Source organism: Tetrao urogallus (assembly GCF_951394365.1).
Source record: "Tetrao urogallus genome assembly, chromosome: 4".
Taxonomy (NCBI): Eukaryota; Metazoa; Chordata; class Aves; order Galliformes; family Phasianidae; genus Tetrao; species Tetrao urogallus.
Window position 1 is genome coordinate 15568262 of NC_136817.1, and position 12337 is coordinate 15580598.

Consider the following 12337-nt stretch of genomic DNA (forward strand, 5'->3'; position numbering starts at 1 on the left):
CCATTTAGAATTTCACTTCCAATTTCTCCAAACTTTCAGTTCCATATTCAGGACAAAATTGCTTTCCTGTTGTTTTTGGCAAGGGAACTTCAGCACAAAAAGACATACCCAGCCCACTGAGGTTTCCTTCTCTCTTTTAACTCGTTTGGACAGCCATGAAACAAATCCTACCTTCCCAGTTGTTGTCATCACACAGCGTTGTCAAATCCAGCCGAGGCACTTCTGACACGAAGCTGTTTTCCTGATCATCAGCATCTTGATTTCTTTGCAGCTTGTTTTCAGGAATGCTTGGGTGTTCTTGAATCTTCATACTTGAAGGCTGCTATATTCCCACAGAAATGAGGGGGAAAAAAAAAAAATTCGAGATGAAGAGGCAGGAATAAAACCCTGCAGTCACAGCAGCAGTAAGCTCACGCTTTTAAATAAAAAAGTCAAAATAAAAAGAACCTGACATTTCCAGTTCCAAATTCAAAGCCTTTTGCAGTGGCCCCTATGTACCAATCACTGACACTGATAAAAACATCTATTTGCCTCCCTTGAATCTTCCCTTCTTCAGGAAGCCACAGCAAGTTCCTGACGCTGCCTGCCCTGACAACCGCATGCAGCTGAAAAAGCTTCTGCTTGACTGATTGGGGTGAAAAGGGAGGGAGGACCGCAGGGAGGAAGGGAGAGGAAGAGGAAGCTGCAAAGAGTTCCTACAGGAGTGCTGCTCCTTGGAACGGCAACAAAAATGCTGTTGCAAGGCTGAGGCAATACGTGGTCTCCTAAAAATCAGGCACTGGTAGCAGCTGCAGACAGCAAGCAGTGCAGGCTACGTACACAAGTGCTCTCATGCAGGCTGTGCTGGCTCAAATCAATTAGTGCCAGCTAAGCTGTGCAGGCTGCACATTCCCCGATTTCCTGTGGTTGTTTTCTAGCTGGGCGTGGGGAGAGCAGAACTATTTATGGAGGAGCTCTGGGTATTAAAGCAGTGTTGCGCAAATCCAAACGGCAGTGGGGTTTGGCATCTCAGCTGGAAAGCAGTGCGGACTCTGGGAACAAGCCAAAACATTCGCACAAACATCCAATGACTTAAGAAAACAACAACAACAAAAAATAATGGCAGAATGCTGTCAAGTAAATGGTTCATAATTTAATGCTACCTAGAGGTAACTGCTGTTTGCCTCACCACTACTCATCCTGACACACCACACACAGCATGTGCTTTTGTGGAGAAATCTCAGCCAGGTACACTGTGCGTGTGCTGCAACAGGGCTTCGTGACACAGGCAGTTTGACCACAATAAAATAAACAAGCTGTAATGGCTCACAGAGGGCCATGGGGAACAGGAAGAGTAAAGCATGTGCACAAACACGTAGTGGGACACGTCCAAACTCGGGAGACACAGAGCCATGCGAATGCACAATGTTACACTCGAAGTGTTTGGCCTTGGTAAGAACAGCTGAGCATTGCTCTCTCAAATATTGTCTAGCAGGTAAGCAACATACAGACTTTTTCCCCACAGGTATTTTGATAATCTATTTACAATCTGCTTCAGCTAATGTGTGAAGACAATGTGTCTAAAAAAACTAACTTCTACACTTGGACTTCTTTTTCTTGTAAATTCTGAAGCATGGCCAAACTGTACCAAATCAATATTTTTAGTGGACATCAGTAAGGCACATTTCAGGTTTTTTTCACGGCCATAAAACTTGCATGTTGTTTTTTACTTTTCCTCTTAGCTGAGAAAAACATGTAATCTTCAAGTAGAGAAGGAAAAATACCTGCCCAATTCACACATTGCACGAAGAATGTTTTTATTTGGATCCAGTCCCATCTACCTGGATGATGAACATCCTAGTATTAGTAAACACTGTTCTGTGCTGTATTTGTATAAGGTTTGTATTTCCTTTTCATTTCAATAAATCACCTTTTAAAAACATTATAACAAAAGGAAACACCAAATGACAGTTTGCCAAGGCACTAATAACTCGTACAGATTGACGCTAAATCTGATTACAAATGTGGTTATTGTGAAAGCTGCACATGGAAAAATGCTAATTCACCACTCAACAACTTTTAAGCTGCTTCTAGGTTGGGAGGACTTAAATAGTTCTTTAAGGTCCAGTAAAATGTTATTTCCTTTTCCTGCCAGAACTGAGATAGTCAGTGTACATTATAAACAGAAAGACTGGCCAGCGGCCAGAAACAGGCAGTATTTTGCACTTGCTAAAGAACAAACTGTACCAGTTTATAAACTGCATTTAAATTGCCAGCACAGATCTTTAAGGCCAAAAGAAATCAAGTGATAAGCTTTAAATTGATGCCATTAAGAACAGCATGTAACAAGTGTGAAGAGCTTACCTACATTTTAACTATTTCAAAAGGGAGCAGCCTCAAAACATTGTATCATTACCATCACCGATACTGATTACAGAACTAAACATCTTTCCACAGTGTACAATCTCCTGACTTACCACGACCCTGAAAAGATGTTTGTAGAAGACAAAAGGACACTCTCCCAGATGTGCCAACATCTCCACTACAGATATTACGAAGGTTATATGCACATTTTCCTTCTAAAGTCAATTCACTTGTCAGAAATGTTTTCAATCAGGCCTGTGCTGTGCCTGCAGCCAGTCACTGGCCTTTCTGTGCTCACTTGCTCAGTGATGTAGCCTCTAATACAATGAATAAATCATTAGGTGTTACAAAAAACAATGTTAGTATAAACCCAGGAGACACAAGAAGGCAGATGTTTAACCTTCTCTGAATTAAAACTCACAAACTGGTAGGTAATTCAGTATCCTCATCGCTTACTTTCTTACTTGATTTCCTGTTACCTCCAGTTCCCAACCTTCGGGACAAAAACCAAGGCAGAACTGCCTTGCTTTCGGAAAAGATATGCCACTGTTTCTCATAAATCAAAGGGGCAGCAACTTTATGATCTCAGAAGCAGTTGGCAGCCATGCTGCATTGCACATATTACATAAATGACTAAAAAAAATTTTAAACTAGGCACTTGACTATGCTTTTTAGAATCTGCTTTGCAGTCACTAATAACTACAGATGTAAATAACCTGGGGATAAGTCTGCAGCTTTCTCTGCTCCAAAGGAGATTCAGCATAAAGAGTGGCTCCAGCAGCAAGAAATAAATGGAAACAGATCTCTGAATTCAGATCAGGAGGAAGCTGTGTTCTGTTCAGTTGCACGTGGATTCAAATGAATTTTATACAAAAGATATACTTCCCCTACATCTGATCATCCATTGCAACCACCAGCAAGAAGCATTCTTAAGCATCTCCTGATAATATAACTGAATGCAAAAATTCAATCACGCTGCCAGCTCAATCCTGAGTCATGCCATTTCTCCCCTACACTGGTTGCAGAGCTGGGTCAATCTTGAAAGTTAAGTACTTTGCCACATTAACAAAGAAAAGAATGACCTACCCTCAAGTATTTTCTGAAAATAAGTGCAATTTAACTCTCCACATTGTGGACTCTTGTCTACAGAAGAGCTTGGTAATGAAGGCGGATTATGTGGCCAAAGTTATCAGATGGAAAACTTTTGCAGTTTTCTTCTTGCTTTGCCACCAGACAAAGTACAAGTTTTTCTGGTTTCCAGACTTAGAACACTACCTGAATGTCATCAACAAGTTGACAAATATTTTTGTGTTACTGCATTCGAAGTATAGGCAACATTGTGGCAAAGAGTGTTTCTTAGAGTGAGGGTCTCAGGCTGCATGCAGACTTTTACTGAGTAAGTGATACTCAGTTCCGTTCACAACAAATTCCCTTAACAAAATTTGGGTACTAGAAACTATTTATTTTCATCCTGCAACCTAGCTACTCCAAGGGCAGATAACGAATGCTACAAAACCACTGAAAACTCATTCAAGACCTATGTTTCAAGGTATTTTTACTGCCTTATGTCTGCATAAACAATAGCTAGAAGCAATTCCAAATACCTCTCGTAACATTTTCAGATCAAGTGAGAAGAAATTAACAACGTCCCTTCCTCATTCTGAATATTTCCTGCAAAAGGTATGTTTTTAAGCTACCCTAAAGCAACAGGCTTTTACAGGAAAAGGAATGTAAAACTACTCTGCAGGAACGTAACATTTTCCTGACCTTGTAATTCCTATATAATGCCATCTCCTATGAGATTTATGAGTTATGAGGGTTATGACTACATCTCCTCCCACAGTTAGCACTGCATTTTAAAACTCTTCTTAATGAGTTAATTTTAAGACCACAATTTCACATTCAAACAGATCTCCTCTCCAAACTAATTTAAAAGTTGAATGGAAGCACTCTGTGGCATGGCAGCAACAGCACCTTTTCCACATGCAATAAGAATTTGGAGGTGTTGCAGAGTTTGTATTCCGGGAAATACAACAGCTCACTAGTCAGAGCTGCCAGGAATTAGTGCTGCCATGTGCAGGAAACCTGGGGATTAATGCCTCTCTGGGAGCAAAGCAGAAGATCTGGCTAAGCCTAATAAAAGCAATGATCAAAGCAAGTGCTGAGCACCCTCTTGTAGAGGAGCAGCTACTCCATTGCTGGTCAGAGCCCAACAATAGTCTCTTGTGTCTTCTCTGCTAGAGAGAAAGAATGGAGGAAGGGAGGAAAGAAGAAAAAAAGATTACCCCCTGCAGCAACAAACAAACAAAAAAAAATAACAGTCAAAACAAACAAACATAACAAAATACTAACAACTCAAAACAAAACCTGAGAATGCTGGTTTAAAAATACTCACAGCCCTCCATTAAATCCATCTGGCCAGAGATGCCAGATGCTGTCTACAGCTGTTAGAGTTCTCTAAAATGGGTGTACAACTGCGGCAGAGGTGCCTCAGGTAACTTCGCCCACTGTTTTAGATGTCTAGGGGTATATCAGGCAAAGACAAACCGGTGGCTTCAAAGGTGCCCACCTAACACAACTTTAGTCTTCTCTTTAATGAGAAGTTAGGATGGAAAACCACCAAGCAGATACAGGAGTGTTGAACAGAAATGGAAAATTTGGCAAAAAGTCGTTGACATAAATGCCAAATTCCCTTTTACTCCCCTCCTGACATTCATTTCAACCAGCAGCCCTCAAAGAGAAGCAGGAGTCAAACCAGGTTTGTAGGAGAAATGATCAGGGACACCTGCGTTCCCAGGTAACCAGCCATACTGGAGAAATCACAAATAAAAGACCAAAATTATTTTAAATAAATCAAGAGACACAAACTAATCTTGCTACCCTGGGAGATAAGCAGTTATACACTCTATTCACAATGAATGCAAAGGAACTCAGTATCACTCAAACTATAGTGCTCGACTTCATGCTTCTTGTTTTGGCAAGGAAGGATTGAAGGGACTGAAGCAGATGCTTTCGGGATCATCAATACTTGAGAGAGTCCTTAATTACGTAAGTAAAAAAGGACAGGGGTGGGAAAGAAAAAGCAAATGCTAACTCCATTTCTCCGGGAGAAAAACATTTCACTGGGAATACAGAACATGCCTAACTACTTGTTTCTACTCAATAAAAAACCCATTTAGAGCACACAAAACTGAAACGAGGAAAGAAAAATTACCAACCTGAGAATGCCTGAAAAAACCCTCACCGCTTTCACTTTCTTTGCTACAAAACAAAACAAAAACAATCAACATATTACAAACACAAAACCGCACTTACAATAAAAACAACCATGACTCCTGGATACTCAAGTTTTCAGATACTTCAGATACTCCATGTTTGCTGATGCATTTCAGTAAATGAAGGGATGCAGGCTTACAGCACTTCAAAATGCTAAGCTATCTGTTTTGCTTCTTCTCAGGAGCTATTTGTACCTTTACAAACAAATAGACCTCTCCAAACAAGCTTATTTGTAGAAAGAAATGTACTAGGAGAGCAAAGTGCAGCTATTATACAGCTTTCATAGGAGAGTGGAGCACAAAGAAAGGGGCTGATTCCCAAGCCAAAGGCCAGGTAAGAAGGCATCTGTTGCTGTGCAGTCCCCTGTGAAGAGCATGCAGGCTCAGATGCCTACAGCTTAGCTTCTTTTCAAGTCTGCACCATCAGCATTTTCTGTGCTGCTCCTTCTAGACTGGGAGACTTGCTGACATCCAGAGTAGGACAGAGCCCACATGCTGTGAGCAGTGCCTCCATACAATTCCACTCTGAAGCTAACATGGTAACAGGTAACACTGCTCTGCAGCATAACTAAATGTAACCCTCATATTCTGTCTCTGAGTACTACAATCACAAGGAAAATAAAGTGTACATATATTTAATCAGTTAAAAATAAAAGAAAGAAAGAAAATCACCTTTCTTCAGATAAAACTTCCATGTCATCAGGTCCTGTTCTGTCTATAGGCCTGGATGAGCTAAAGCTTTCCATACTCTGCAATACAGTAAATGTTAAAGCAATGAAATACATGAGGGAAATAGATTCAAACCCCAGGCCATTAATCAAATGCAGAATTATCCAACAGGACTGCTAGAAACAAGACAGCAATCAGAATACCTGTTGTACACGTATAATAAAAAAACCTACAGTAGAAACAACTACTCACTGCTTCTTTTTTCTCTTTCATTAATTGACCTCAAAATGCCTGACAGAATAACACTGAATGATATCCTACAGTTCCTATTTTACAAACTGATACACAAAGCAAGAGAGCAATTCTGGGATATGTAAAAGTCCTGCCAGAGCAGGTACCAAAATCCAGGGCATCTTCCCAGCAGCATTCATTATGCTCATCTTAGAAAAGATTCCTTCTTACACAAACCCTTCCATAGTTTCTTCTCAAGTCATTAGGTAAGTAAATACACAGACACTACTGTCTGCACAGAGGTAACGTTAAGCTCTGCTAATATGAATGCAAGAAATCCAACTGATTACAACAACATGTGCTGAAATTGTCTTGGTAACCATTAGCAATATTAGTGCTGATGTTTTCTGAGGGCCTGAGAAAGTACTGAGATGACAAGCTGGACTCTGATATACAAAGGACTTATGCTGTTGGTTTCACTCTTCCACAAATCTTAACAGTGAAACATGCTGTCGGCTTGGAAAAGGTTTTCTGTTCTATTTTGATATTTCAAAGTTGCTGAAGAAGGGGGACGCAGAACTGTCAATCTGGAAATATGAATTGAATTAAATACTGCACATTGAGGCAGCAGTACTCTGTGGCTCAATGATGGTGAAATTCACAGGAAAAATCAAACCCTTCACCTGAATTGATCATAATACTTTTTTTTTTTTTTTTTTTTTTTTTTTTTTAAATAAAGCCGTGTCAGACACACTAAGTTTGTATGTAATAATTCTGTTTTACTTTCTGTTGACTGTGACTCAGTCATAGAGCACCTACCAAAAAAAAGTAAGCAGAAGTGAAGGTACTGAGTTCTTCCATATTGGAAATATGCTTCAAAACTGCCTCAACCCTATAGCTAGAGTGCATTCTTGCAAAAAGCCTGAAGAAATAAAACAGTACACACCACACAAGAGGTACATACTGAAAACACAATGTTGCCACTTTGGGCATGTGACCAGGAGGTTTTGTACTCTGGTATTTGGGCAAATCTGCCTTAAAGAAGAGGAAGGAAATGAGTGGAGAAGAGTGTGGTTGTTGGGGCACCCACAGCCTCCTCTCACTTGCTGCACCTCCAGCCCTGTAGAGTTAAATGGCTCAGTCATTCTAGCCTTGCTTAATGAGATTCTCCAACTCCTAGTGGAACCTGGCTACTGTGACTCAAGTGTAGTTACAAGCTTTTAATGCTCCTTTGCTTGTAACCAATGGAACAGACCATTTTTCCACTGCTGACTTGTACTTTTGAGTCAGATTCACTTAGACAGCTAAGAGGAGAGCTTCCACACACTGTCCTACATATTCTTTCAGGCTTTGTTGCTACAGAAGGACGATTAAAAAAGGTGGGGAAGAAACAACAACATCACAATCTTGTTTTCATGGGAAGGCCCTATTAGCAAAAGCAGTTTATGTCCTGTTATACCTATATAGTAGCTAATTCAACCTACTGAAAACCTATTTTAAGGGTAAAGATATAGCCAAAAGAAAGCAAAGGTACCACACGTTGCATCCTGCTGGCAGTCTCAAATATGTGAGTATTAAATAAGCGCATTCATGAAAGCTTAAAGAGCAGCCTGTGCTTTTATTTCATAAAAAGTAACATCATATTCTCTGCAGGCTGTTTCATAACAACGCTCTTCCTTTCACAGTTCCACTGTGGCAATTCTGGCAAAGCAAACAAGGACCATACTGACAGAATAATCACCTTAACCAAAGTGCTCTTTGTGCATGGTCAGTTTGTTGTAAATTGCTTTCAGCCTTTGTCCCTTCAAAATTCAAAAACAATCAAAAAAATGAAGGGTAGGGCAAAGTCCAGTAGAGACAGGTAAGTTTGAGGACATTTCCTTCAAGAACTTCTAAAGACTTTAGGAATGTTTTTCAGGTCCTCAGTTTACACTCTTAACCGAAACTTTTGATGGACTTTCTTTCCCCAAATACTGAATCAAATTGTTATTTACACTGAAGCTGTTGTGCACTGTGTAGGTACATAGTAGAAGCACAGAAAGAAGTACAAGCACTTGATGTTTGCCTGCCTTCAAGCCCATAGCTACAATCAAATACCCAAAGCGAGAAGCACATGCTCTTTCACCAAACATCACATTACAGGTTACTGATACTGACTGTTAATCTAAGTACAGTCTACAGTTCTTGGCATCTCACCTTCTTTTCATCAAAAAGAGAAGCCTAATCTGCCTCTCCTTAGGATCTCTGCACAGAGGGTAGAGCATAAGACCACGGCAATTTCACAACTTAAACAAAATGAGTCACAACACAATATTACATTAAGAAGGAACTCAGAGCAGACTAAAACTTAAAAGGAAATGCTCTGTAGTTCAGAATTCTGATCTCTTCACACAGCTTTCGCTGTTATTAGCAGCTGCATGATCCAGGCACCAGGATGCAGAGTGCATCTACTGTAAGCAGAACCCATACTCAAAAGCAAAATACAGTTTCTCAATTGCTGACACCATAATCAATGTCTGGTTGGCTGAGAGAGAAGGAAACAACATCAGTTTTCTTCTACAGCATGTATAATTTGACAAACTCTCTCCTGTGAGGTCACACAAAAATATGCTGCATAAATTTCACAGTATTCCGGATTTTTAGAGCACTATATACATGCCCACTATACCTTCCCCGTGAAGTGTGGCTAGAAAAATAATCTTTGGGACCAACACACTTCAAAAGCGTTTTGCAAACTGCAAATGTAACATGACATATAGACTGTAGGGAAAAGGAATAACATGCATTTTATCATCTTATCGGAAAGACATTTGAGATCTGTGGTTTCATAACTTGTAACAGGAACATAAAAATAAACTCAACCTTAAAACATGATCCTGTATCTGAAGTTCCAATCACCTCGTAAGAGTTTTGAAAGACTGGGAAAAAGAAATTATATCCTTTTTGTTTTCCTGTAATACTTTGCTAAATGCAGAAGACATAAGAAAAAAGTCATGGAAAGAGAAAATGACTACAGAGAAGTAAGAGGATCATGAAGGAAAGACAGCTTCTTGATTCCTCTTTACAAAGATTACAAGTGCAGAGATAAGTATTCCCCATAATCAAGAAGAGACACTTATGCATGTATTAAGTAAGTGGCTACCAGAGGGAACCAGATGTGCACTGAAACTAAAAAAAAAAAAAAAAAATCTTTTTCCCACCCTAATACTAGGTGTCAAATAGTGCAGCATGCCAGCTTACCACAGGACTATCCTGGTTGTCATTAAGCTCTGAAAGTTTGGTACTGGATTTCTGCCGTTTTGGTTTATTCCTTTCATTAAGATATCCAGAGCTGTTGTCTTGTAACTTTTCTACTTCTTGGGTAGTTAGAATACAGTCTTCAAGATTGCTGAAACCAGATGGAATGTTCTCCTTGTTGATGACTTCCCTAAAACAAAAAATGACATTAAAACAATGTTAAAAATGCTCTCCCGCTACATTTATGATAGCAATGCAGAAATGTATTATGCTGACTGGTGCAGTTCCGGCAACATCTTCTACGCCCTATGAAACCAGTATCTCTGGTTTTTCCTACTGCAGCAAACAACATACACTGTGAAATGCTAAATCCTACTGAGGAGTGAAAGCCAGGTGTACACGCTCCTGGTGAGAAAGCTGTCAGGGCCAACACTTGATTCACTTCCGACTAAAGCCAACGCAGAGAATCCCACTGACTTCAGATGGAAGCTAGTCTAACTCCTAGTTGTCTGTTGTACTTTTATAGAGAATATGCAGCATATTTTCCTGTAAGACGCATGCTTTTAATATAGAAAACTGATTCACAGTTGTGGCACAGGGAGCTCCTTTGGTCCATGACACCATATAATCGTCCCTCTTACTCATCTTCTCAAGTGCAAGAACGAGGCAGTGGTGCTTCAGTCAAATGATTGATTCCTATTTGGAAATTACACAAAATAAAAAAGGGAAAGCATCTCTGCAATAGCAACACAACTAGGACAGAGGACTGCTCTGCTGCGCTGGAAAGCGATAGGGCAACTATGTAGAAACCATCATGTGACAAGATAGCTGGGGCTCTCTGTGCTTGCCTGGTTTATGTACGTTTTTCATGGGCTTGGCATACAGCTTAACTTTCCCTGCACAACTGTCCCGCTGGGTCCTACAGCATGCAGACTTTTCTTCACAATCTGTTAGTGGTCTTCTACTTTATGCAATACTGAGCAGGCACACACATAACAGATAAACTACAGTATGGAAACAGAAGAAAAACAACGCATCCCATTCTTCACTAAGACTATCCTGTTCAGGCTAAAGAATAGCTGCTTACACTTGACATAAAAACTTACATGTTTGCTAACTACTCTATGTGCAGCTGCCTTATACAGTGCTGTGCAACTCCAAAGCTTGCTTTCACAGACAGCAGCAGAATTTCTCTTGACTTGCAGTAGAGTAATAAGAAAATGGTTACTCTGCGGTATTTGGACAGTGCCAGCACGACAAAGTATTCAGAATAAAAACCAAACAACAAAGTTCCAGTGATTTTCTAGATCTCAAATCTCTAGGGTTGGTTACTGGAAGAGAGATGCAAAGAGATTATAGGATTAAAACTTCTCAGATAGTCCATTTGCCTCTCTGAAAGCTTTTACAATGTCCTGAGTAGATTTATTACGTATACACTGCCTGCAGAAATCACAGTCTGCAAAGCCTGGGTCTGCATGTATGTATTTTTGTGATGAATGCTCTTCCTAGCTGTATTAATTCTGCAGTTCCATCTTGTGACATTACAAATCCTCTTGTGATCTATCACAAGGCAAGAAGATGAAGTCACCAACAACCAAAGGGGTGGGGGTGGGGGGTTAGAAGTAGTTTTGAAAGGATTTCTGAATTTTGATAATCCACCCCCAGAAGTGTCAGTGCTCAGACCTACAGGAACCAGGGAAAATGATCTGAAACCAAGCCAACATTCAAAACTTCCAATGTGTTAAATTCTTGGCTTGGGCTTTAGGGACTGAACGTGAAGAACTGCGTCAAGATAGGCTTGAGTGCCCTAGGCAGCTCTGTAATGCTCTGTAACACAATGCTGAAAAAAACCCTGCAGTACTATATGCTTCCATACACGTACACTAGCCAGTCTCTGACCTACTTACCTGTGAAGCCTGACAGCAGGGCTACTAAACAAGAAAAACTACTGCAGAGCTGCTGCCAGCTACTTAGGTGACTTGCAAGTGCTCATTTCCCAGTCCATCTTCACAGCTTATTTTCATTCACTATGGAAATGCCTTTTTTATTTTGTGACTACGGACTTTTGAAAAACAAAAACAAAACACTGACACATATTGGGAAATAACATAGCTGCAGTATTCACCTGAGGTACTAAAGGTTATGGCTCTATGCAAAAGTTGATTGGTAAAGAAAGGTGCAGATCCAACAGGATTTGGAGAATTCAGCACCCTAGAAAAACAGCAGCCTAGATCTGTATTTCAGAATCTAACTTGAAATCCTAGCAATCCAATACAACAGCCAAAAATACACAGTCCTTAAAAAATTAGCACAATGTTTAAAGTTAGATGTATCTGTAAGCACTAATCAGATTATGTGCTTGCAAAATCTCCAGTTACAATTCCTCAAAGATACCTATGCCTGGGACATGTGCTTTTTAAGGCTGTTGTAGTTTATATCACATTTGTACCACCCAGTATGTGCCACAACTACAGCAGGATAAAATGAAAAAATTGTATTATTTTTACTCTTTGGTAGACATTTTATGAAAATTTTCACTAAATAACATTTAACGTAATGGTGGATAAAAATTCTTAGGTTCT

General features: G+C 39.9%; 1 protein-coding gene across 1 annotated transcript in view; it reads right to left on the reverse strand.

Annotated features, from left to right (window-relative positions):
- The window catches only part of FAM13A (family with sequence similarity 13 member A), a gene marked incomplete at both ends in the record, with an annotated part of 113110 nt that overhangs the window by 20884 nt on the left and 79889 nt on the right, over nt 1-12337 (reverse strand). The window contains 4 exons of the mRNA XM_079535110.1: nt 172-322; nt 5562-5604; nt 6291-6367; nt 9759-9945. Of these exons, the coding sequence (XP_079391236.1) occupies nt 172-322; nt 5562-5604; nt 6291-6367; nt 9759-9945 (458 nt within the window). The remainder of the gene's footprint in view (nt 1-171; nt 323-5561; nt 5605-6290; nt 6368-9758; nt 9946-12337) is intronic.